Raw genomic sequence first — 27,582 nt, 5'->3', positions numbered from 1 at the left:
ATTGCTGTCTGAGGTATCGGCAGTCGGGCGGAGTTTTATTTAAATAGGGGCATGTCCCCATGGATGCCCCATTTAGTGTGAATGGACTTTTTGTATTATCGAGGAGCCATGTATATTGGTTCGTGGAATATGTGAATAGTCAACGTCTGAGTTGGTGGGTTATGAACGGGAAGAGTACTATAGTGTACCTCACATTTATAAGTTAGAACTGGCCTAAGAGGCTGTTCTGTTGTACAAAGACACTTAATAGTGGAGCAAAGTATAATTCTTAGTGTATGTATGAATTGATGTCGCTGGAAAGATTTCCCTATTCATGCAATATAAATAGAGAGAGAACTGATCATAGTGTGTCCATGGATTATTGTAGCTCGATAAGTATCGCTACTCCTGTACCTAAGACAGGGAGAAAAAACATCGATACAGGAAATTTCCGAAAGTCTTTTAGCCTAAGAAATATTGCAGCTCGGGATCGTAGTTAAGCCCGAATTCAATGCTCCGGAGACGCATAATCCAGGTGGCTTCTTTACGTCTCAAGGTTAGTTCACGATTCCCACCTCTGATATGGGCGGGCACTGTTTCAATTCCGTAGAAAGACACACAAAAGTCCTCTGTGTTAGCCTGACACTTGGCTACATGAAGGGCTACGGGATATCTTGGATCTTGTTTCTGGATAGCTCTCATGTGTTCCGCTATTCTATCTTTTAGCATCCTGATGGTGCTTCCTACGTATTTTTTCCCACATCGACATTCTATTATGTAAACCACATATCTTGTGGTACAGTTGATGTTGACTCTGATGTCATAGTTTTCTAGTTTCGGTCCTTGGAAGTGCTTGATTTTGTGCTTGGCCCATTTGCACATTGTGCAGAAGCCACATTTGAAAAACCCATTGCTGCGTTGGGTGAGCCAGTTAGGGGTCACATCCACCTGTGGGACAGTAGGGCTTAGTCTGTTTCGCAAAGTTCTCCCTTTACGAAAAGTAATTTGTGGGGTGATTGGAATCAGTTCTCTCAGTACTACGTCTTCTTTAAGCAGATCCCAATGTTTAGTGATACTTTTTCTGACTAAATGGTGTAGACCATTGTATTCAGTAATCATTCTAATTGTAGAATCTTTCGCCTGTTTGGAGTTGGTCATTTTCAGAATGTCAGGCCTCTTAATTTTGTCGAGTCTCTTTTTAGCTGTAGATAGTGTGGTCTTTTGATAACCACGTTTCACAAATCTGGACTCCATGTCCTTAACAGTTGCTTCGAGATCTGTATCATCACTGCAATTACGTCTGGCTCGGAGAAACTCCCCGAAAGGTATCGCCTTGATCTGGTGAGGAGGATGAAAGCTGTCTGCACGGAGTATCGCATTGCAGGATGTTAGTTTCCGGTAGAGTCTGCTTTCTAGTTTGTTATTTTTCACATAGAGTTCTAGATCTAAGAATTCTATGTTAGTTTTACTAGATTTCATGGTGAAGCTAAGTTCCCAGTTGTTTTGGTTGAGGTGATTGGCAAATTGTTGTAGTAATTCGTCTGTCCCTGTCCATAATAAAATGCAATCGTCTATGTATCGACCCCAAAACAGAATGGAATCGGTATAATTACTTCCATGGGTGCCCCAGATGTGATCAGCTTCAAATGCACCCATGAAGAGGTTGGCGAAAGAGGGAGAGAATTTAGAACCCATGGCTACTCCACGTTTCTGTTGGAACCATTGTTTGTGGAAAATAAAGTAGTTGTTTTCGAGGATTAGGGTCATCATTGAGATTAGCATCTGAGTATGTGCCCAGAGGGATGCCGGTCTGTTAGATAGCACACGGGTAATTTCTTTAAGACCTAAAGTAGGATTAATACTGGTGTAGAGTGCTACAACATCCATGGTCACTAGGGTGGTATTAGGTTGCCATTCCAGGTCACTCAAAAGGCTCAATATGTGCTTTGAGTCCTGTATATAAGAAGGAAGATTTCTGACTAGTGGACCTAGAAACACGTCTACATACTCAGCCAGTCTTTCGGTAGGCCCCCCTATTCCAGAGACGATGGGTCTGCCAGGTGGGAAAGGGAGATCCTTATGGATTTTTGGGAGAGTATAAAGCCATGGGTATGTTGGTTTGTTAACTTTCAGGTAGAGAAATTCATCATCATTTAGTAGACCATCCTCTTTCCATTTTCGTAAGCGGTCATTGATGGTCACAGTTAGTGGACCCATAGGGTTACATGCAAGTAGTTCATAGCAAGTGGGATCTGCTAATTGGCTTGATATTTCATTGTTATAGTCCTCGGTGTTCATAACCACAATATTTCCTCCTTTGTCTGCCTCACGTATAACGATGGTGGGAATTTGTGTGAGTGCTTTAAGTGCAAAACGTTCTCCTTTAGTTAAATTGTCTTTGAATGTGAATGTTTCATTCAGTTTGCTGGTATTTATTTTGTTTAGGTCTTCCAGAACCCGTTTGTGAAAATTGTCAATGTTGTTCCCACCCGATAAAGTGGGTATCCAGGTAGATTTGCTTTTGAGACCACTCACAGTCCCAAGTTCTGTGTCTATATTGAGTTCCTCCAAAAGTTGCCCCATTTCTATAGGGCTATCTTCTCGTTCGGTAATAGACAACAGTAGATGAGTGGCTTGTACATCCTTTATTGTAAGTTCATCATGTAATACAGTATCGGGAATATTCAATACATTTCTGTTAGTGCAGGTTTTACCGGCAAAATGTTTTTTTATTTTAAGATTGCGGACAAATTTGAAGAGATCAATCTTAGTCTGACAGATGTCCCCTGTGGAGTAAGGATTAAAGTTTAGACCTTTTGAGAGAAGTTTATTCATGTCAGGAGATAGTGAGAAGGATGAAAGGTTTATTACTTGGACATCATTGTTCCCGCTATCTATTTCCTCATCGTCCCTGATCTCAATTTTTTGCGGTAATCTTCGTTTACCTCCTCTACTACCTCTGTGGGTTTTTGATTTTGTATAACCCTTTGGGGTTGAGTCCTGCTCCCCTTGCGGATACGTTTCATTTCCACTAAAAAAGGGAGACTATTGGCGTCTGACGGCCCACCCAGTTCTTGGTCGGGTGCATTTGTACCCGTACTGTTCAAAGACGTGTTGCTCGATGAAACAGAGCTGGGGGCAGATGTATTATCTCCGGATTTTCTGGAGTTGTCAGGCCGGATCATCGCATCATATTTGCGGTCATAGGTGAAGATTCTACCATTGCGGTAGTCTGCATCGTCTCTCTTAATTTGTCTCGCTTTTCTAGTTTTAATTTCTTCCTGGTGTTTTAGTAGGACATCATCTAAAATAGTATAGTTTTTGATTGTGGGTTCTGGTAGGTTGAGATCCTTGATCTCCTGTTCTAGTGTAGCAATTTCTCCTAGTAGTTGGTTAGATTTACGATCTGCGCTTTCTATCAGGATGTCCATTAGACAGAATGAGTTGTTGGTTACAGAGTCTTCCCATTTTTTTAAAAGGTCTATGTCGAGATCGTCATAAGTAGGGAAGATATTGGAGCGCAAACCTCTAGGTATTTGTTTGACTCGCATATATTGTTTTAAGGTTCTAGCATCCCACCATCGGGAGTTTTCTTGTTTTTTTAGCTTTTCTAATCTTTTGAATTTGTCTTTAAGGCCCTCTGTTCTGGGGGGACCAGAGTTGGCCGTGGCAGTATGAGTAGGTACGCCTTTTGCAAGATTCTCAAAAAGGTCTGTTGCTATTTTGTCTCTATCCATGTTGTGGTAGAGGACGTGTGGACGTTCAGATAAAGGTGGTTGTCAAAGAGTCAATTCAAAGGGAAAAAAGGTTGTTTTAGCGGGGGCAGCCTTCTCTGGAGTACAGTATAAGTTTTACGACAAGGAGATATTTATCATTTACCAGGGAATTAGGGCGCACACCTGTATGTCCGCTGGGTAGAGAGCACGGTGAAGTGGTTAGTACAGGCAATAGGGCGAGCGGTAATCTCACACAACCGCTCAAAGTTGGACCAGGAAGATCCACACAAGTAACAATAGAACAACAATGCCCCTGCACTATACAAGTATAGAACATTAAGGTGATACCATTTGTAGCAAATGACGATCAGTTAGTATACAACCACACTTTCGGAGTGACTTTAGGAGAATCAATGATCCAAGTTCGGGTACAAGAGTTCCAAAAGGAAAGAAATGTTCTGTTCTTGGTGTTACATAAATGTTTTATTGTTCCTTTGATAATGCCAACACGTGTTTCATCGCAGGGAACCTACTGCGAATCTTCAGGGCTGAACAGAAAACATAAGAAATTCGCATTTGCAAAAGGTTCTCGTTGTGAATGCAAAAGGCTGGTGACTTGCCAAAGTGCAGAAGTGGTCATGCTCATGGTGACTCTGTGTAATTGTGACTCATGTTTGATAGCTGAGTGAATCAGTGAACTATAGAGTGTACGTGTGGTTAAGTGAATCTATTGTGACATGTATTGATATTTTTTAATACTTTTTGGTGCAAATGTCCATCTGAACAAAGAATTAGTGAAAATAGTAGGTCTAAACACTGGCCGGAGAGAGAGTGTGGTGGTATAGTGCAAAGAGTGTGGTTGTGATTGAAAGGGCGGTATTCCCATGTGACAATAGTGACAAAGCGAATAAACTAGATGTTGTATTGTCGCAAAACACACATCGCAAAATTCTTTATACACACATAGTCGGATACTTTTCGCCACTTGTCATGCATTTCCCTGCTAGGGCATATCATCACAGTTACTTCACTATGTACACTCTACAGGTTAAATAAAGAAATTGTCAGGTTGGCTAATTCTGGTGCCATGCGAAATGTTGTTGCGATTTTACAAAATATATCCAAAGTAACTAGATGAGAAAGCATCGTGTGTTCGCAGGTATGTATGGTTAAGTGAAAGGACCTACATGTTGTGTGAGAGAAGACAGTCAATGGCTAAAATTAGTGAGGTGATTAAGTATATCTGCTAGGTTGAGAAATATCCGAGATGACAAAAGAGGAACCAGTAATATCGGGTAGAATCAATGAGTATAAGGGGCGGTGTAGTCACAAAGACTTTTAGTGTTTCTGAAAGGCTCCTAGATTAGGTTTATTTTGGGGAAATTCCTAAACATTATGCCACACTTACCTTCTTGAGGAAAGTATGACAACACATGTCAGAAGTGTGCGAAATGTCCGTTTCTGGACAAAGTTCTGGTTAACTGTTTCGAGTCGTTCGAGGTCTGTGGCACGCTGCCTGCGTGATTACAAGATCTGGGTAGGAACAGGCTATTCTTAGTTTGCAAATGACATAATCATAGCGCACAAGTAAAGGAAAAGGAAAAACAAGAACTCGTAATAAGTAGATACACACTCGTACCTTATTCAGTTTAGGTATGTGTCAATTCCGGGAGGAGTTGAAGAGAGTATACGAGGGGTCTTAATTAAGACACAGTATTCCTTAACAGGCGGGTACACCTGAAAGAAAAGGATTGGGTGAAGGTGGCTAAGACAAAATATATACCGTAATATTAAGGACGATTTGGACGCCAGGATATGGGGTCCTCTAAGAGCGGGGGAGAGCCGGTTTACCTTGTGCGCATTGAACTCCCTCTTGTGGTTCCCGGTGCCGTTTTCCAATGACGGTCACGTGACGGGAAGTGTTTTCAGGTTAAATACAGGAAGTCCGGCTGACACTCCCTGAATAGACTAGAGCGTGTATAACTTTTCAGAAGGAAATAGTCATGGCACCAAAAAGAAGAGTTACTACAGATTGTTTATCATTGGCGTAGGAAGAAATGGGTGGGTATGGTGATCGTTCAGGCAGCGTTAGTAATCGGAAAGCTCTAGCATTTTGATGCGAGCAGAGCTTAGGTTAAAAGTGTAATGTGATGATAGTATGGTCCGTGTTTACATAGATAGCGGTATTGCTGTCTGAGGTATCGGCAGTCGGGCGGAGTTTTATTTAAATAGGGGCATGTCCCCATGGATGCCCCATTTAGTGTGAATGGACTTTTTGTATTATCGAGGAGCCATGTATATTGGTTCGTGGAATATGTGAATAGTCAACGTCTGAGTTGGTGGGTTATGAACGGGAAGAGTACTATAGTGTACCTCACATTTATAAGTTAGAACTGGCCTAAGAGGCTGTTCTGTTGTACAAAGACACTTAATAGTGGAGCAAAGTATAATTCTTAGTGTATGTATGAATTGATGTCGCTGGAAAGATTTCCCTATTCATGCAATATAAATAGAGAGAGAACTGATCATAGTGTGTCCATGGATAACTGTAGCTCGATAAGTATCGCTACTCCTGTACCTAAGACAGGGAGAAAAAACATCGATACAGGAAATTTCCGAAAGTCTTTTAGCCTAAGAAATATTGCAGCTCGGGATCGTAGTTAAGCCCGAATTCAATGCTCCGGAGACGCATAATCCAGGTGGCTTCTTTACGTCTCAAGGTTAGTTCACGATTCCCACCTCTGATATGGGCGGGCACTGTTTCAATTCCGTAGAAAGACACACAAAAGTCCTCTGTGTTAGCCTGACACTTGGCTACATGAAGGGCTACGGGATATCTTGGATCTTGTTTCTGGATATCTCTCATGTGTTCCGCTATTCTATCTTTTAGCATCCTGATGGTGCTTCCTACGTATTTTTTCCCACATCGACATTCTATTATGTAAACCACATATCTTGTGGTACAGTTGATGTTGACTCTGATGTCATAGTTTTCTAGTTTCGGTCCTTGGAAGTGCTTGATTTTGTGCTTGGCCCATTTGCACATTGTGCAGAAGCCACATTTGAAAAACCCATTGCTGCGTTGGGTGAGCCAGTTAGGGGTCACATCCACCTGTGGGACAGTAGGGCTTAGTCTGTTTCGCAAAGTTCTCCCTTTACGAAAAGTAATTTGTGGGGTGATTGGAATCAGTTCTCTCAGTACTACGTCTTCTTTAAGCAGATCCCAATGTTTAGTGATACTTTTTCTGACTAAATGGTGTAGACCATTGTACTCAGTAATCATTCTAATTGTAGAATCTTTCGCCTGTTTGGAGTTGGTCATTTTCAGAATGTCAGGTCTCTTAATTTTGTCGAGTCTCTTTTTAGCTGTAGATAGTGTGGTCTTTTGATAACCACGTTTCACAAATCTGGACTCCATGTCCTTAACAGTTGCTTCGAGATCTGTATCATCACTGCAATTACGTCTGGCTCGGAGAAACTCCCCGAAAGGTATCGCCTTGATCTGGTGAGGAGGATGAAAGCTGTCTGCACGGAGTATCGCATTGCAGGATGTTGGTTTCCGGTAGAGTCTGCTTTCTAGTTTGTTATTTTTCACATAGAGTTCTAGATCTAAGAATTCTATGTTAGTTTTACTAGATTTCATGGTGAAGCTAAGTTCCCAGTTGTTTTGGTTGAGGTGATTGGCAAATTATTGTAGTAATTCGTCTGTCCCTGTCCATAATAAAATGCAATCGTCTATGTATCTACCCCAAAACAGAATGGAATCGGTATAATTACTTCCATGGGTGCCCCAGATGTGATCAGCTTCAAATGCACCCATGAAGAGGTTGGCGAAAGAGGGAGAGAATTTAGAACCCATGGCTACTCCACGTTTCTGTTGGAACCATTGTTTGTGGAAAATAAAGTAGTTGTTTTCGAGGATTAGGGTCATCATTGAGATTAGCATCTGAGTATGTGCCCAGAGGGATGCCGGTCTGTTAGATAGCACACGGGTAATTTCTTTTAGACCTAAAGTAGGATTAATACTGGTGTAGAGTGCTACAACATCCATGGTCACTAGGGTGGTATTAGGTTGCCATTCCAGGTCACTCAAAAGGCTCAATATGTGCTTTGAGTCCTGTATATAAGAAGGAAGATTTCTGACTAGTGGACCTAGAAACACGTCTACATACTCAGCTAGTCTTTCTATGTAAACACGGACCATACTATCATCACATTACACTTTTAACCTAAGCTCTGCTCGCATCAAAATGCTAGAGCTTTCCGATTACTAACGCTGCCTGAACGATCACCATACCCACCCATTTCTTCCTACGCCAATGATAAACAATCTGTAGTAGCTCTTCTTTTTGGTGCCATGACTATTTCCTTCTGAAAAGTTATACACGCTCTAGTCTATTCAGGGAGTGTCAGCCGGACTTCCTGTATTTAACCTGAAAACACTTCCCGTCACGTGACCGTCATTGGAAAACGGCACCGGGAACCACAAGAGGGAGTTCAACGCGCACAAGGTAAACCGGCTCTCCCCCGCTCTTAGAGGACCCCATATCCTGGCGTCCAAATCGTCCTTAATATTACGGTATATATTTTGTCTTAGCCACCTTCACCCAATCCTTTTCTTTCAGGTGTACCCGCCTGTTAAGGAATACTGTGTCTTAATTAAGACCCCTCGTATACTCTCTTCAACTCCTCCCGGAATTGACACATACCTAAACTGAATAAGGTACGAGTGTGTATCTACTTATTACGAGTCCTCGTTTTTCCTTTTCCTTTACTTGTGCGCTATGATTATGTCATTTGCAAACTAAGAATAGCCTGTTCCTACCCAGATCTTGTAATCACGCAGGCAGCGTGCCACAGACCTCGAACGACTCGAAACAGTTAACCAGAACTTTGTCCAGAAACGGACATTTCGCACACTTCTGACATGTGTTGTCATACTTTCCTCAAGAAGGTAAGTGTGGCATAATGTTTAGGAATTTCCCCAAAATAAACCTAATCTAGGAGCCTTTCAGAAACACTAAAAGTCTTTGTGACTACACCGCCCCTTATACTCATTGATTCTACCCGATATTACTGGTTCCTCTTTTGTCATCTCGGATATTTCTCAACCTAGCAGATATACTTAATCACCTCACTAATTTTAGCCATTGACTGTCTTCTCTCACACAACATGTAGGTCCTTTCACTTAACCATACATACCTGCGAACACACGATGCTTTCTCATCTAGGTACTTTGGATATATTTTGTAAAATCGCAACAACATTTCGCATGGCACCAGAATTAGCCAACCTGACAATTTCTTTATTTAACCTGTAGAGTATACATAGTGAAGTAACTGTGATGATATGCCCTAGTAGGGAAATGCATGACAAGTGGCGAAAAGTATCTGACTATGTGTGTATAAAGAATTTTGCGATGTGTGTTTTGCGACAATACAACATCTAGTTTATTCGCTTTGTCACTATTGTCACATGGGAATACCGCCCTTTCAATCACAACCACACTCTTTGCACTATACCACCACACTCTCTCTACGGCCAGTGTTTAGACCTACTATTTTCACTAATTCTTTGTTAAGATGGACATTTGCACCAAAAAGTATTAAAAAATATCAATACATGTCACAATAGATTCACTTAACCACACGTACACTCTATAGTGCACTGATTCACTCAGCTATCAAACATGAGTCACAATTACACAGAGTCACCATGAGCATGACCACTTCTGCACTTTGGCAAGTCACCAGCCTTTTGCATTCACAACGAGAACCTTTTGCAAATGCAAATTTCTTATGTTTTCTGTTCAGCCCTGAAGATTCGCAGTAGGTTCCCTGCGATGAAACACGTGTTGGCATTATCAAAGGAACAATAAAACATTTATGTAACACCAAGAACAGAACATTTCTTTCCTTTTGGAACTCTTGTACCCGAACTTGGATCATTGATTCTCCTAAAGTCACTCCGAAAGTGTGGTTGTATACTAACTGATCGTCATTTGCTACAAATGGTATCACCTTAATGTTCTATACTTGTATAGTGCAGGGGCATTGTTGTTCTATTGTTACTTGTGTGGATCTTCCTGGTCCAACTTTGAGCGGTTGTGTGAGATTACCGCTCGCCCTATTGCCTGTACTAACCACTTCACCGTGCTCTCTACCCAGCGGACATACAGGTGTGCGCCCTAATTCCCTGGTAAATGATAAATATCTCCTTGTCGTAAAACTTATACTGTACTCCAGAGAAGGCTGCCCCCCGCTAAAACAACCTTTTTTCCCTTTGAATTGACTCTTTGACAACCACCTTTATCTGAACGTCCACACGTCCTCTACCACAACATGGATAGAGACAAAATAGCAACAGACCTTTTTGAGAATCTTGCAAAAGGCGTACCTACTCATACTGCCACGGCCAACTCTGGTCCCCCCAGAACAGAGGGCCTTAAAGACAAATTCAAAAGATTAGAAAAGCTAAAAAAACAAGAAAACTCCCGATGGTGGGATGCTAGAACCTTAAAACAATATATGCGAGTCAAACAAATACCTAGAGGTTTGCGCTCCAATATCTTCCCTACTTATGACGATCTCGACATAGACCTTTTAAAAAAATGGGAAGACTCTGTAACCAACAACTCATTCTGTCTAATGGACATCCTGATAGAAAGCGCAGATCGTAAATCTAACCAACTACTAGGAGAAATTGCTACACTAGAACAGGAGATCAAGGATCTCAACCTACCAGAACCCACAATCAAAAACTATACTATTTTAGATGATGTCCTACTAAAACACCAGGAAGAAATTAAAACTAGAAAAGCGAGACAAATTAAGAGAGACGATGCAGACTACCGCAATGGTAGAATCTTCACCTATGACCGCAAATATGATGCGATGATCCGGCCTGACAACTCCAGAAAATCCGGAGATAATACATCTGCCCCCAGCTCTGTTTCATCGAGCAACACGTCTTTGAACAGTACGGGTACAAATGCACCCGACCAAGAACTGGGTGGGCCGTCAGACGCCAATAGTCTCCCTTTTTTAGTGGAAATGAAACGTATCCGCAAGGGGAGCAGGACTCAACCCCAAAGGGTTATACAAAATCAAAAACCCACAGAGGTAGTAGAGGAGGTAAACGAAGATTACCGCAAAAAATTGAGATCAGGGACGATGAGGAAATAGATAGCGGGAACAATGATGTCCAAGTAATAAACCTTTCATCCTTCTCACTATCTCCTGACATGAATAAACTTCTCTCAAAAGGTCTAAACTTTAATCCTTACTCCACAGGGGACATCTGTCAGACTAAGATTGATCTCTTCAAATTTGTCCGCAATCTTAAAATAAAAAAACATTTTGCCGGTAAAACCTGCACTAACAGAAATGTATTGAATATTCCCGATACTGTATTACATGATGAACTTACAATAAAGGATGTACAAGCCACTCATCTACTGTTGTCTATTACCGAACGAGAAGATAGCCCTATAGAAATGGGGCAACTTTTGGAGGAACTCAATATAGACACAGAACTTGGGACTGTGAGTGGTCTCAAAAGCAAATCTACCTAGATACCCACTTTACCGGGTGGGAACAACATTGACAATTTTCACAAACGGGTTCTGGAAGACCTAAACAAAATAAATACCAGCAAACTGAATGAAACATTCACATTCAAAGACAATTTAACTAAAGGAGAACGTTTTGCACTTAAAGCACTCACACAAATTCCCACCATCGTTATACGTGAGGCAGACAAAGGAGGAAATATCGTGGTTATGAACACCGAGGACTATAACAATGAAATATCAAGCCAATTAGCAGATCCCACTTGCTATGAACTACTTGCATGTAACCCTATGGGTCCACTAACTGTGACCATCAATGACCGCTTACGAAAATGGAAAGAGGATGGTCTACTAAATGATGATGAATTTCTCTACCTGAAAGTTAACAAACCAACATACCCATGGCTTTATACTCTCCCAAAAATCCATAAGGATCTCCCTTTCCCACCTGGCAGACCCATCGTCTCTGGAATAGGGGGGCCTACCGAAAGACTGGCTGAGTATGTAGACGTGTTTCTAGGTCCACTAGTCAGAAATCTTCTTTCTTATATACAGGACTCAAAGCACATATTGAGCCTTTTGAGTGACCTGGAATGGCAACCTAATACCACCCTAGTGACCATGGATGTTGTAGCACTCTACACCAGTATTAATCCTACTTTAGGTCTAAAAGAAATTACCCGTGTGCTATCTAACAGACCGGCATCCCTCTGGGCACATACTCAGATGCTAATCTCAATGATGACCCTAATCCTCGAAAACAACTACTTTATTTTCCACAAACAATGGTTCCAACAGAAACGTGGAGTAGCCATGGGTTCTAAATTCTCTCCCTCTTTCGCCAACCTCTTCATGGGTGCATTTGAAGCTGATCACATCTGGGGCACCCATGGAAGTAATTATACCGATTCCATTCTGTTTTGGGGTCGATACATAGACGATTGCATTTTATTATGGACAGGGACAGACGAATTACTACAACAATTTGCCAATCACCTCAACCAAAACAACTGGGAACTTAGCTTCACCATGAAATCTAGTAAAACTAACATAGAATTCTTAGATCTAGAACTCTATGTGAAAAATAACAAACTAGAAAGCAGACTCTACCGGAAACCAACATCCTGCAATGCGATACTCCGTGCAGACAGCTTTCATCCATCTCACCAGATCAAGGCGATACCTTTCGGGGAGTTTCTCCGAGCCAGACGTAATTGCAGTGATGATACAGATCTCGAAGCAACTGTTAAGGACATGGAGTCCAGATTTGTGAAACGTGGTTATCAAAAGACCACACTATCTACAGCTAAAAAGAGACGACAAAATTAAGAGACCTGACATTCTGAAAATGACCAACTCCAAACAGGCGAAAGATTCTACAATTAGAATGATTACTGAGTACAATGGTCTACACCATTTAGTCAGAAAAAGTATCACTAAACATTGGGATCTGCTTAAAGAAGACGTAGTACTGAGAGAACTGATTCCAATCACCCCACAAATTACTTTTCGTAAAGGGAGAACTTTGCGAAACAGACTAAGCCCTACTGTCCCACAGGTGGATGTGACCCCTAACTGGCTCACCCAACGCAGCAATGGGTTTTTCAAATGTGGCTTCTGCACAATGTGCAAATGGGCCAAGCACAAAATCAAGCACTTCCAAGGACCGAAACTAGAAAACTATGACATCAGAGTCAACATCAACTGTACCACAAGATATGTGGTTTACATAATAGAATGTCGATGTGGGAAAAAATACGTAGGAAGCACCATCAGGATGCTAAAAGATAGAATAGCGGAACACATGAGAGCTATCCAGAAACAAGATCCAAGATATCCCGTAGCCCTTCATGTAGCCAAGTGTCAGGCTAACACAGAGGACTTTTGTGTGTCTTTCTACGGAATTGAAACAGTGCCCGCCCATATCAGAGGTGGGAATCGTGAACTAACCTTGAGACGTAAAGAAGCCACCTGGATTATGCGTCTCCGGAGCATTGAATTCGGGCTTAACTACGATCCCGAGCTGCAATATTTCTTAGGCTAAAAGACTTTCGGAAATTTCCTGTATCGATGTTTTTTCTCCCTGTCTTAGGTACAGGAGTAGCGATACTTATCGAGCTACAATAATCCATGGACACACTATGATCAGTTCTCTCTCTATTTATATTGCATGAATAGGGAAATCTTTCCAGCGACATCAATTCATACATACACTAAGAATTATACTTTGCTCCACTATTAAGTGTCTTTGTACAACAGAACAGCCTCTTAGGCCAGTTCTAACTTATAAATGTGAGGTACACTATAGTACTCTTCCCGTTCATAACCCACCAACTCAGACGTTGACTATTCACATATTCCACGAACCAATATACATGGCTCCTCGATAATACAAAAAGTCCATTCACACTAAATGGGGCATCCATGGGGACATGCCCCTATTTAAATAAAACTCCGCCCGACTGCCGATACCTCAGACAGCAATACCGCTATCTATGTAAACACGGACCATACTATCATCACATTACACTTTTAACCTAAGCTCTGCTCGCATCAAAATGCTAGAGCTTTCCGATTACTAACGCTGCCTGAACGATCACCATACCCACCCATTTCTTCCTACACCAATGATAAACAATCTGTAGTAACTCTTCTTTTTGGTGCCATGACTATTTCCTTCTGAAAAGTTATACACGCTCTAGTCTATTCAGGGAGTGTCAGCCGGACTTCCTGTATTTAACCTGAAAACACTTCCCGTCACGTGACCGTCATTGGAAAACGGCACCGGGAACCACAAGAGGGAGTTCAACGCGCACAAGGTAAACCGGCTCTCCCCCGCTCTTAGAGGACCCCATATCCTGGCGTCCAAATCGTCCTTAATATTACGGTATATATTTTGTCTTAGCCACCTTCACCCAATCCTTTTCTTTCAGGTGTACCCGCCTGTTAAGGAATACTGTGTCTTAATTAAGACCCCTCGTATACTCTCTTCAACTCCTCCCGGAATTGACACATACCTAAACTGAATAAGGTACGAGTGTGTATCTACTTATTACGAGTCCTTGTTTTTCCTTTTCCTTTACTTGTGCGCTATGATTATGTCATTTGCAAACTAAGAATAGCCTGTTCCTACCCAGATCTTGTAATCACGCAGGCAGCGTGCCACAGACCTCGAACGACTCGAAACAGTTAACCAGAACTTTGTCCAGAAACGGACATTTTGCACACTTCTGACATGTGTTGTCATACTTTCCTCAAGAAGGTAAGTGTGGCATAATGTTTAGGAATTTCCCCAAAATAAACCTAATCTAGGAGCCTTTCAGAAACACTAAAAGTCTTTGTGACTACACCGCCCCTTATACTCATTGATTCTACCCGATATTACTGGTTCCTCTTTTGTCATCTCGGATATTTCTCAACCTAGCAGATATACTTAATCACCTCACTAATTTTAGCCATTGACTGTCTTCTCTCACACAACATGTAGGTCCTTTCACTTAACCATACATACCTGCGAACACACGATGCTTTCTCATCTAGGTACTTTGGATATATTTTGTAAAATTGCAACAACATTTCGCATGGCACCAGAATTAGCCAACCTGACAATTTCTTTATTTAACCTGTAGAGTATACATAGTGAAGTAACTGTGATGATATGCCCTAGTAGGGAAATGCATGACAAGTGGCGAAAAGTATCCGACTATGTGTGTATAAAGAATTTTGCGATGTGTGTTTTGCGACAATACAACATCTAGTTTATTCGCTTTGTCACTATTGTCACATGGGAATACCGCCCTTTCAATCACAACCACACTCTTTGCACTATACCACCACACTCTCTCTACGGCCAGTGTTTAGACCTACTATTTTCACTAATTCTTTGTTCAGATGGACATTTGCACCAAAAAGTATTAAAAAATATCAATACATGTCACAATAGATTCACTTAACCACACGTACACTCTATAGTTCACTGATTCACTCAGCTATCAAACATGAGTCACAATTACACAGAGTCACCATGAGCATGACCACTTCTGCACTTTGGCAAGTCACCAGCCTTTTGCATTCACAACGAGAACCTTTTGCAAATGCGAATTTCTTATGTTTTCTGTTCAGCCCTGACGATTTGCAGTAGGTTCCCTGCGATGAAACACGTGTTAGCATTATCAAAGGAACAATAAAACATTTATGTAACACCAAGAACAGAACATTTCTTTCCTTTTGGAACTCTTGTACCCGAACTTGGATCATTGATTCTCCTAAAGTCACTCCGAAAGTGTGGTTGTATACTAACTGATCGTCATTTGCTACAAATGGTATCACCTTAATGTTCTATACTTGTATAGTGCAGGGGCATTGTTGTTCTATTGTTACTTGTGTGGATCTTCCTGGTCCAACTTTGAGCGGTTGTGTGAGATTACCGCTCGCCCTATTGCCTGTACTAACCACTTCACCGTGCTCTCTACCCAGCGGACATACAGGTGTGCACCCTAATTCCCTGGTAAATGATAAATATCTCCTTGTCGTAAAACTTATAAAGGCTCGTTGTCATTTGGGAAAAGTTCTTCAAACAGGAGATATTTTGAGGATAGGCCTTCCAAACATAAGGAATTTGTTTCAGAATTTTGAGTTACTTCTTGGTTTCTTGAACATATTCGTGTATAAGATTTAACTGGTAGATATTCCCCCGCATTAGGATTTAGTAGTGAGTAATTTTGATTAATTGTGTTGTCCTCCTTACCCTCATTAAGAGGGGCACCGATGATTGGTTCCTTTGTTTGTTTATCCTCAATTTTGGGATAAATTTTGGGGTTTTGAAATCTTAATTTACGGGCTTTTTTCTTTTGTATTCTTCTTTGCGGTTTTCTTCTTCGATTCTTAGCCCCATTTTGGCATGATTGCTCTTCTATAATTTTTTCCATATTTTCCTCTTCTGAGTTTTCATTTGTTGTTTGTGAATTATTATCTCCTTTTCCTTCATCAGGTTTAAATATAGAGTTGTTATCCTTTGTATTTGAAAACATTGGATATTGTCTAATTGTTTTTGGTTCTTTGAAAAGTTTTTTCAATGAATAGATGGCCTCTTTTTCCTGTTTTTTTCGGGGTTCATTCATAAGTGATTCTCGTGACTCATGTTCAGGCGTTTGAGTTGTTGCGTCTTTTTTTGTGCCTTTAGTCATTGTATTCTCACTCTTGTTGTTTTGGTTGTTGCCAAGTGTTTGTTGTGTGTTTTTCCCATCCGAGCTTTCTTTCTTTCTTTTTTCTCCTACTAAATGTTTGAGTAAGCCAATCTGGACATCCAAGGTTTGGTCCGAATTTTCTAATATGTGGCCCAGGAAAGTTAAAACTGACTCCAGGATTTCCTGTAGAGAAAAGAGGGCTTTGGACATAGGTGTTAATGGTATTGGTAGACTCGTGTTATCCATGATAAAAGGATCTGGGGTAATTTCTAGATCATGATCAGTTTCAGTTTCAGGAGATTCTTCCATTAAGATAATTGACAAGTTGCCTGTATTTAGTAGTGCTTCTTGGGGTTTAATTACTTCTTTGTTTCTATGACCTTCAATTTCTTCTGCGTCCACGGATCGAGCTATGTTAGTTGCAAGAGTTTCCGGATTAGATTTCGACTCTTCGATATTTGTTTTTAGAGAATCTTGGGGAGTAGAAATTCCCTTTGAATCGCTATCTGATCTTTGAGTACTCAAATTTTCAACCAGTGGTGAATAGTTAGGTGTAAATAAAACTACACCACTCGGTTGCAGTATTTCTGAGTGCATCTCTGGCTTTGGCTCAAAAGGTATTACTGTTTGCTTAGGTGAAAGACCTGAAAAATAATTGGTTATAGCCGGAGTGACTGATAACCGACCCTGTGATAACGCTTTATCAGATGATTTCCTAATGGCCTCCTCCGTTCCAATTCTTTTTAAGAATATTGTTCTTGATCTTAATTTTTTCAGGGCCATGGAAGTTCTGTATGGTATGTAATATGTAGTAACCTGTTTGTTTACTGACTGGTTTGTATCACAGTTGTTATTTCGTTGTATGCCCTGGTCAACAATTGAGCTTAGGCTGACAGGATACAGTGTGATGATTAAGATTTTACCTTGCTTACTTGGTTGGAGGGTAATGCAAGGTTTTAAACAGCCAAGTGGTGTGGCCCGTCCCGTTCTCCGGCGTCTCCGGTCGACCACAGACGGCCCGCCCTTTGCCCGGCGTCCCGCGAGGGAGGGGCGGCGTGTTTTTAAAGCGCCTCCTGGCGCTTGGAGGCGGTGTCACGCAGGTGTGTCACAGCCCCTCACCGCGCTCCTCACTGCAGCCCAGGCAGTGGCAGTGCAGGATGCAGGCAAACAGGTAGGTAAGGTTGCAGCGTATCAGCTGTTAAAGCGAAGCAGAAAGCCCCGCTCTGCAGGGGCGGCGTGTTTTTAAAGCGCTTCCTGGCGCTTGGAGGCGGTGTCACGCAGGTGTGAGACCCAAGGGCTGCTGGTAGCTGTAGTCGCAGCCCCTCACCGCGCTCCTCACTGCAGCCCAATTCAGATGTCTTGCGAGCACACGGGCAGCGGGAGGCGGCGGAAGGTCACAGCAAGGCAGTGGCAGTGCAGGATGCAGGCAAACAGGTAGGTAAGGTTGCAGCGTATCAGCTGTTAAAGCGAAGCAGAAAGCCCCGCTCTGCAGGGGCGGCGTGTTTTTAAAGCGCTTTCTGGCGCTTGGAGGCGGTGTCACGCAGGTGTGGGACCCAAGGGCTGCTGGTAGCTGTAGTCGCAGCCCCTCACCGCGCTCCTCACTGCAGCCCAGTTCAGATGTCTTGCGAGCACACGGGCAGCGGGAGGCGGTGGAAGGTCACAGCAAGGCAGTGGCAGTGCAGGATGCAGGCAAACAGGTAGGTAAGGTTGCAGCGTATCAGCTGTTAAAGCGAAGCAGAAAGCCAGTCAGACAGAAATGAGCCAGAAATCCGTAGTGGCATACAGTGGTCCTCCAAGATGCTCCTCGCCCTCCCTTACTCGCGGGCGGGGAATTCTGTGCCTTGTACCAGGTGGGGGGGCCGGCAGGAGACAGAATCAGAGCGTTTCAGTGCGGCGGTTCAATATGCCACGCCGCGCCTCGTCTCACCGCCGTATCCGTAGCTCCTCCGTGTTCCCAGCTCAGCATCAGACGCTTGCTTCAGGGGGGTGGGGGGCGCTTTGCCAGAGACAAGGTGGTCGGCATAAGCCGGACTGCAGGACCTCGAGCGCCGCACTTTTGAAGATGTTGATGGCGTCCTGCACAGCGACCTGCTCGCTAGTTGCTTCAACTGCAACTGCTCTCTCTGCTCGACGGTTCTCTGCTGCCCTCTGCTGTCGACAAGCAATTCCTGTGGCGGTTAGAGGTGGACACAGTGCATCCACAGTGCATCCTAAGTAATTGTCAGAACCAGCTCTTACACCAGCACCTGGTGGACCCAGATTTGACCTCTCCCCAAGAATTGGGAAAGAGGGCAGATAAATGGGTCAGAACCAGGATTAGGTCTAAGAAACAGGACAATAACCAGAGGAAGGAGTCTACCAAGCCTCAAGATAAGGGTGGGGATAAAAGTAAAGAAAAGACTTCCGCAGGGCCCCAAAACTCCAAGGATGGGGGTGGGTCCCAAGACACTTCTTCAACTCAGAAAAAACCTTATTGTCATGCCTGTAAACAGGTTGGGCATTGGAAAACAGACAGCTGTTGTCCCAAGAATGGCAATAAAGAGAATATACCTCCAAAGCCAGCTCCAACACCTCCTGTTACTGTCAGCAGTAATCCCCCAGGAAGTGGGAGCACACCCAGGAATCTGGGTGGGTTTACTTTTGGAGCCCAGGTGGACCCTGGCCTATCCAGGTCCCCATCACCAAATGATCTTGTTTATGAGACTGGCATGGGGTTTGCCAACTTCTCTAATTGCCCAAATACCTTGAGCAAATATAGACAAGAACCCATCATCAATGGTTTGAAAGTTGAAGCCTTTAGAGACACAGGGGCTAGCATCACTATGGTGGCTGACTGTATAGTCCCCTCTAAGCAACTTTTACCTGGTGCCACATACCAGGTAACAAACATTGATGGAATCCAAACAAATCGTCCCATGGCAGTAGTAAGTCTCAGCTGGGGAGGTGTCACTGGCCCAAAGAGAGTGGCAATGTCACCAAACTTGCCTGTAGACTGTCTACTGGGTAATGATTTGGAAATCTCAGCCTGGGCTGAGGTTGAACAGGAAATCCATTCTAGAATGGTAAATGCCAATGGAAAGGTTAGTGGGGCTGTAATGGCTACAGCCCCAACCCAAGATGTCCTTCCTGAAAAGGTTGGTAAGGCTGTGCAAGACTCAGCCCCATCTTTAGCAGAAGCTCTTCCTAAACAGAATAGCAAAGCTGTTATGGTAACAGCAGAAACCCAAACTGAGTCCCCTCCTGAAAAGGTTGGTGGGGCTGTGATGGCCACAGCCCAAACTCAAACAGATATGTGTGTTGTGAAGCCTGAAATGATGGATCACTCCACCCAAACTGAGAGCATGGAGGAGGAAGAGTAATCTCCCCCTTACCAGACATTAGGACAGGATCAGCCTCCTCAGGGAACTGATCTTATCCCTGATGAAGGAACTGCCCCAGAGGTTGTGAGGCCTGGCCTGACAGAGCCTCTGATGGCAGTGGACCCTTCTCAGGTGGGACCCAGTCTGGAGCAGGTAACCTGCCCATCTCTACCTTGCCTTAGTCAGCCCAGGGCTGCAAAGGACAAGAAGGACAGTGAGACCCAGAGGGCCCCCTGTCAAATAAAGCACCCCCATCAACAGATTAGGGGCACCAAACCTAGTATCCCTAGTAAGGTGAAAACTTTAAAAACTCCTGAGGGAGCCCCCTTAAAAGTAGTTAGGGACCTCCCACAGATGGATTCGGTTGGGCACAGCCAAACCTGGGACCCAAAGGGCCCAAACCTGAACTGTCCCTCCAGTAAACCAAAGCAAGGGACCCAGCCTCCAGCTTTAGGTAGCTGGAGGTTGACCCTGAGAGCACAGTGCAACTCAGTTGAAGAAAGAAAGGCACACATGGTGGAAGATAATTGGAGGAAGCTGAGCCCTAAATTGGTGAAGCCTCACTTCAATGCTCCATATCAAAACCAGCCATTTTCCTTGCATAAACACACCCAAGGTAGTGATTCCCTATGGTGGAGACCCTCTAATACCCATGCTAGTGCAGGTACTTCCTTATATGGCCACTCAGGCAATATAGGCTTACCTGGCCAAGGATAGCCTTATCTCCTTTCGTTTGGGGGGTTATGTAGGAAGGTGGCTACCTGAATATGGTTACCCCAAATTTTTTTCCTTGTTTTTAGCTGGTTTTCGACTTAGTTGGCCTGGTTCCCTGCTAATCAGGGCCCCAGGCTATCTGCTCTCTCTGTAAAATGGATTCCATGTACCCTAGGTGCATAACTAAATTGGATTTAAGCATGAGCTTAAAATCTGTTCCGCTCGCGGATTTTGCGAATTTTCGGTAAATTCGCGATCCGCGAACTCCCGTGAATTTACCGAGAATTCGCAAATCCGCGAGCGGCGGATCCGGGGGTAAAAGTTGAAGCCTGGCCTGTTGTAACTATTTTACGATGGCGCCGGCAAGCTGCCAGCGCCATCCTAAAATAGTTACTAAGTTAGCTTCAACAGGAAGCTCTAATAGATAAAATAAAGCAGGTGCTCGATTTTATCTATTAGAGCTTCCTGTTGAAGCTAATTTAGTAACTATATTAGGATGGCGCTGGCAGCTTGCCGGCGCCATCGTAAAATAGTTACAACAGGCCAGGCTGGTGTGCTTTTTTTCCCAAATGTACCGTGGAAAATCAGCTGTGATGCTGGATAGAGGCTTTTGCATCCTTGACTTTCACGAGCGCAATACCCGTGCTGTTCCTGTGACCAGGAGCTTTTTCTCTTCATCTGCTGAACTGATCTTTCTCTAACCTTTTATGCACACAAGAGGCATGTGAACTCGCATGGAAGCCCCGCACGTTTGGCCCCGCCCACACACTCGCGGTTTGCACCGTCTTCCCGCCATTCACCCACTATGATGGACAGCTCACTCAAGGGACCCCTGCGCCCTTCGGGGCGATTGCATAGTAACACACACATGGTCGCTCGAACTAGTTGATGCTCAAATTCAGTGACTCATTCATTAGCCCAAAAACAATCGTGAGCGTCGTCGAGGCTGGACAGGTGTGCCTTTTTTCCCAACTCTACCGTGGAAAATCAGCTGTGATGCTGTATAGAGGCCTTTGCATCCTTGACTTTCACGAGCACAATACCCATGCTGTTCTTGTGACCAGGGGCGTCTTTCTCTTCATCTGCTGAACTGATCTTTCTCTGACCTTTTATGCACACAAGAGGCATGTGAACTCGCATGGAAGCCCCGCACGTTTGGCCCCGCCCACACACTCGCGGTTTGCACCGTCTTCCCACCATTCACCCACTATGATGGACAGCTCACTCAAGGGACCCCTGCGCCCTTCGGGGCGATTGCATAGTAACACACACATGGTTGCTCGAACTAGTTGATGCTCAAATTCAGTGACTCATTCATTAGCCCAAAAACAATCGTGAGCGTCGTCGAGGCTGGACAGGTGTGCCTTTTTTCCCAACTCTACTGTGGAAAATCAGCTGTGATGCTGTATAGAGGCCTTTGCATCCTTGACTTTCACGAGCACAATACCCGTGCTGTTCTTGTGACCAGGGGCGTCTTTCTCTTCATCTGCTGAACTGATCTTTCTCTGACCTTTTATGCACACAAGAGGCATGTGCACTCGCATGGAAGCCCCACCCCAAATCCGCGGATCCGCAAATCCGCAAAATCCGCGGATTTTGCGGATCCACGATCCGCAAATCCGCAAAATCCGCGGATCGTGGATCCGCAAAATCCGCCCATGCTTAATTGGATTGGGTCACCTTATCAGCCCCTGTACAGAGCACTATAGGTGCCCAGGGCATAGGTGCATCCAAGGCCTACCAGGGGCTGCAGCATATCTTTTGCCACCCCTGGCTGGCTATCCAAAATTGACACAACTGGCTGATCACTCAGCTGGGGCAAGGTGGTGTAATCACCCCTTGCTTAGATATAGTATGCCTATATCTAAACCTATCTGGACAAATATATACCTATCAGTCACTCCTATGGCAGACCTTAACAATCCTGGAGGCAGAGTGCTTGGTTTTATGTGAGATGGTGCTCTAGCATGAGCTGAGCCTGTCTGCAGCTGTTGGGACCAACTCCCTAAGCTGTTCCGGGATAATGCCATACCATATACTATTAAGTGCATTGTAATCCTCGCGGTTATATGTTAACTTTGGTTTGGCTTTATCAAAACATGTCGTGTAAGGTGTCATACGATTTGGAATACTGCCCCCTCGCCAGTCCTGGCGACGGGGGTAGCATTCCACCCCTCTAGAGGGAGACGACATGTTACTTTGCTGAAACGCGGTTGATTTTTAAAAGAGCATCAGATCCTCAAAATGGATGCTTCTGCCACAGACACAAGTCTGACCTCCTGCTGCTGACCGAAACTCAGCAGAGGAGGCCTGGACAAAGGCTTTCCTGTCGCAGGGAGGTGTTACACCACCCCAGACAGGAGATAGTGGATTGTAGCAGGGAGGTTTGAAGGAAACCAGACACTGCCTGGGGAGCACAAGGCTGCCCCTTGTATAATCCGGCCAAACCGGTTCTGGGGCACACCAGCCCCTGTCCCAGTGCGGCCTGGATCAAAAGAAAGGTGTGTATCCAACCCCTTCCTGGGTCCCACACATAGGAGGGGACCTAGCAGGTAATCCAGCCCCCTAGATTGGTATAAGAATGGGAGCAGTGCCAAAGCACTCAGATTATCCTGATGAAACATTTGAAATGAAACTCTGGACCCTTCGACATCCTACTCAATGTAGAAGACTGAAGAATCTCCCTTGTGGTCAAGGAGTGACCACCCTGTGCAAACAGGCACCATCCAGCACCTCAACGTCTGCTTTGTTGCAGTTCCCGCCGGAACTCGAGCAACATAGATCAACGAGATCAAGCTTGCCTGCCTTCTTACATCCCGATCCACAGTCCCTGCAGAGCTGAGACCCGTGGAGGCAACCGGAAGCGTGGGGCGCGCCATCTTGAAAAGACCACGAGACGCTGACTGTGCAGCCCACGAGTGACCCTCGAAGCTGTACACCGGGGTTTGAGAAGCCCCAGCCCTGAGCCACTTTTGCTCCGAAGCTCACCCCTCTACTCTCGACGAGTGCTGCGTGGGGCTCTTCTGCTTTCTTTGGCTCGACGTGTTGGCCAGGTCACTTGCCAGCTGGCTTGTGGCCCTTGTGCTGGCAAAAACCTAAATACGACTTGTGATTCTGGTTGCTCCAGACTTGCACCCGCTCCTCTGAAAAGAAGCACCCTCTCTGACCCTCCTGGTCTGAGTGAGAAGCAATCTTCCAGTCCTGCGTGGATTGCTCTTGCCAAGTGTTGTTTGCTTCGATCTTGAAGCCGACAGCGTCGTCGGTGAGAGCCTGCATGGGACAGCTCGTGACCGGCTCCTGGACATCGCAGATGCCCCGGAGCCCACGTGGCAGCGGAAAGAAGCTCCTCGACACCACCTGATTGCGCCCGACATTGCATGGTTCCGTCCTGGTTCCACCCTGCTCACTGCTGAGTGACCCAGACTCTGTCCCCTCTGCTTTCAGGTACTTTTCTACTGTGATACACCCTGGGATCACACCGGACACTTCTCCTTCACATCGCCTGCAGCATCTTCAGCTTCAAGCACCAACAACCTGCGTGAATAAACCCGACGCCACTTCGACCCTATGCACCCGCTTCCTGTGGGTGAGGTAACTCAGCAACGCCGGTGTTCCCACACTGGTACACACCTCCAGGGTCTGAGTCTAAAGTTTTGTTCTTCTAGGTTCAGAGGAAGTATCCTTAAACTCTAATTGTGTAACTTTTACGCACCATTGACTTTGCATTGGTGCATGCGTGTGCTTTAAGCGCTGCACCCGAATCCCGCGGGCTTTTCCCGACTTCAGCATTGCTTGTCCCGACTTCTCCCAGTGATTCCCTAGGCCCTAGGCCTAACCACTGTTCGATTGGTATCTCTTATACCACTTTCTTAATATATGGTTTGAGTGGCCACCCGCCCTCATCCATAATTGTGCAACTTTCATATGTTATACTGTGCTTTTGATTTAACGCTTGTGCCCCTTTGCTCATAAAGAGTACTGGGGATTATTTTAGATATAAACACATATATTTTTATAATATATACTTGTGTGGTGTCCTTTCATTTGAAATTACAGGATTGTGATTGGTAAAACAGCTCGCTTAACACGACCTCTTGAGTTTAGCCTTTAAGGCTGCTTAGTCTATGCTACCATTAAGATAGCTTGTCTATAAGGTTGACTTACAACCAGACACCATAAGGGATTGTTTGGACTGATAAAAGGTGGTTCCAGAATTGGAAACATCATATATCAGGCCAACTTCTCACACCCACCCTGCCCCTATACACTACAGGCTGTCTGGGGAGGTGCTAGCACCTAGGAAACCTATTGTCCAGGCCTCCCTTTCTCGAGTTTCCCCCAGCTGCAGGAGGACAGACTTGTGTCTGTGGCAGCAGCTTCCATTTTATGATGCTGAGGCTCTGTTTAACTTTAACCGGTTAAAGCAGTGAATCCTACCACCGCCAGAATTGGCGGGGGGGGGGAGTATTCCAAAGTGTTTGACACCTTACACCACATGTTGTGATGTTTGGATAAAGCCAAACCAAAGTTAGCATTAACCGCGAGGATTATAATGCACTTAAGAGTATATGGTATGGATATATCATAGAACAGCTATAAGGACATGGTTCAGAAACCTTTCAGAGGGGCTCAGCTCATGCTAGGGCACCCTCTCCCATAAAACTAAGTACTCTGCCTCCAGGATTGTTAAGGCCTGCCATAGGAGTGACTTATAGGTTACTATGTGTCTATATATAAGTTAGATATAGATATACTATATCTAAGTAAGGGGTGATTACACCACCTTACCCAAGCTGAGCCATCAGCCTGTGGTGTCAGTTTGGATGGCCAGCCAGGGGTGGCATAATACATGCTGCAGCCCCTGGTAGGCCTTGGATGCACCTATGCCCTGGGTACCTATGGTACACTATACAGGGGCTCACAAAGGTGACCCAATACCCAATCAGGTATATACCTAAAGTACATGGTATCAATTTAGAGAGAGAACAGCTGGGCTGTGGGTCTGATTAACAGGCCACAGCCACACTAAAGTCGAAAAACCAGAGAATCACAGCAAAAAGTGGGGGTGACCATAGGAAACAGACCCTACTCTCCTACATTCCCTCCACTTTGAAACAATCGACTATATGCCACTGCAGTCTATGCCACTCAATTCCATTGTGCTAATCCACTCTACGCCACTCAATTTTATACTGCTGCACTTTATGCCACTGCACTCTACACCAATGCTTTCTACACCGCTTTACTGAAAACCAATACACTCTACACCACTCCACTCTATACCAATCTACTCTGCACCACTGCACTGTAGGCCACTTTACTCTCCGACACTGCACTCTATGCCACTCTACACTATTACACTATGTCACTTTACTCTGCACCAATCTATGCCACTGCACTCTACACCACTGCACTCTATGACATTCTACTCTGCAGCGCTGCACTCTCTGGAACTGAATTCTATTCAACTGCACTCTACGCCAATACACTCTATGCTGCTTTAAACTACTGTGCACAACTGCAATCTATGACACTGCATTCTACACCAGTCCAGTCTAGGCCACTCCACACCACTGCTCTGTGCAACACTGCATTTTACGCCACTACTCTATACCCTCCACTCTACCCTGCACCACTCCACTCTACACCACTTCACTCAACTCTGAAATAATCCACTCTATGCCAATGCACTCTAAACCACTTTCCTCAAAACCAATGCACCCTATGCCGCTGCACCTATGCCAACTTCTTTGCACCACTGCACTTTACCCCACCATACTCTACAAGATTCTACTCTATGCCACGGCACGCATCTTCACTCTGCACTACTGCGCTCCACGCCACTCGATTCTACTCATCACCATTGTACTCTATGTCACTGCTCTCTGCGCCGCTCTTAGGCCCTGCACTCTATGACCCTGCACTCGCAGTGTAAAAACGCTACTTCCTGAGGCGAAAGCCGGGAAGAGTCGAGCTACATGTTTTTAGTATTTTAATTCTACTTTGCCTAATTCTTTGCTCTTTTGCACTGTACAAGCGTACAAGCGTTCCCCCCACTTACAGCCGAGTAGGTGCTGGTCGGTGGTGTGGAACGGATGATCTCCTCTTTGGCCGCATCTTGCTAGAGGTTCAGGTTAGCGGTCTAGCTGCCCTCCCCTCCCGCCCTCGCTAGCTTAAAAGTCACGCTTATGCTCATGCTCGTGGATTTGGCAAAAACGCTACTTCCTGAGGCGGAAGCCGGGAAGGGTCGAGCTACATGTTTTTAGTATTTTAATTCTACTTTGCCTAATTCTTTTCTCTTTTGCACTAATAATAATAATAATAGACAGTTTATAAAGCGCCTGGTAACACCTTCCCGGTGTGTCCCCGCGTTAGTAAGGAAGAGCTAGACACTTTAGCATAGACTGCCCGCCCTGACGTGCCCCTATAGCCTATACAGATGAGTTTTCGGTAATGCTCTAAACTTGACTTCCGCGCTCTCTAGTCTCATCTCCCGAGGGAGCTTATTCCAGGTGCGGGCAGCCATTACGCTAAAGGAGCGCCCTCCCATTCTTGATTTATTAGCCCGCGGGACCACCAACTGACCCGAGCCTCCTGAGCGAAGAGCCCTCGAGGGTTAATATCTGCACACTAGGTTATCCAAATAAGAAGGGGCCCTCTTCCATACAATATGATGGCACATCAGGAGGCCTTTATATTGGACTCTTTTCTTAACTGGCAGCCAGTGCAGGGTGTCCAGAGCCAGACTGGAGGCCGCTCTCCTAGGTCGTCTCAGAACCAGACGTGCGGCGGAGTTTTGTAGGACTTGTAATCGCCCCAAACTTTTCTCGGTGGCCCCCAGAAAAAGCACATTCCCATAGTCCATCCGGGAAGTAACCAGCGCCTGAATCAAGGTCCGTCTGGCTGGCAGGGGGAGTAGGTCCAGCGTTTTATTTAGTGTTTTCAGAACACCAAAGCATTTACCAACTAGTCGTCGGATATGTCCCTCATAAGCCAGGGTGGGATTAACCCACACCCCTAGGTTTTTTGCTTCCTCACATGGTACCGGGGTGGGACC

The 27,582-nt window shown here is 44.7% G+C and overlaps 1 protein-coding gene across 1 annotated transcript; it reads left to right on the top strand.

Moving 5' to 3' along the window:
* Nucleotides 1–10,343: 10,343 nt before the first annotated feature.
* Nucleotides 10,344–20,528, top strand: LOC147698827 (uncharacterized). Its single transcript, XM_086936276.1, is given in 3 exon segments — nt 10,344–10,680; nt 10,989–11,239; nt 18,615–20,528. Coding segments are annotated over 3 exon segments (2,502 nt in total).
* Nucleotides 20,529–27,582: the final 7,054 nt, after the last annotated feature.

The sequence above is a fragment of the Lissotriton vulgaris genome, chromosome 8, assembly GCF_964263255.1.
Source record: "Lissotriton vulgaris chromosome 8, aLisVul1.2, whole genome shotgun sequence".
NCBI classification, from domain to species: Eukaryota; Metazoa; Chordata; class Amphibia; order Caudata; family Salamandridae; genus Lissotriton; species Lissotriton vulgaris.
Note: the sequence above shows the minus strand (reverse complement) of the source record. Positions and strands in the feature narration are given on the sequence as shown.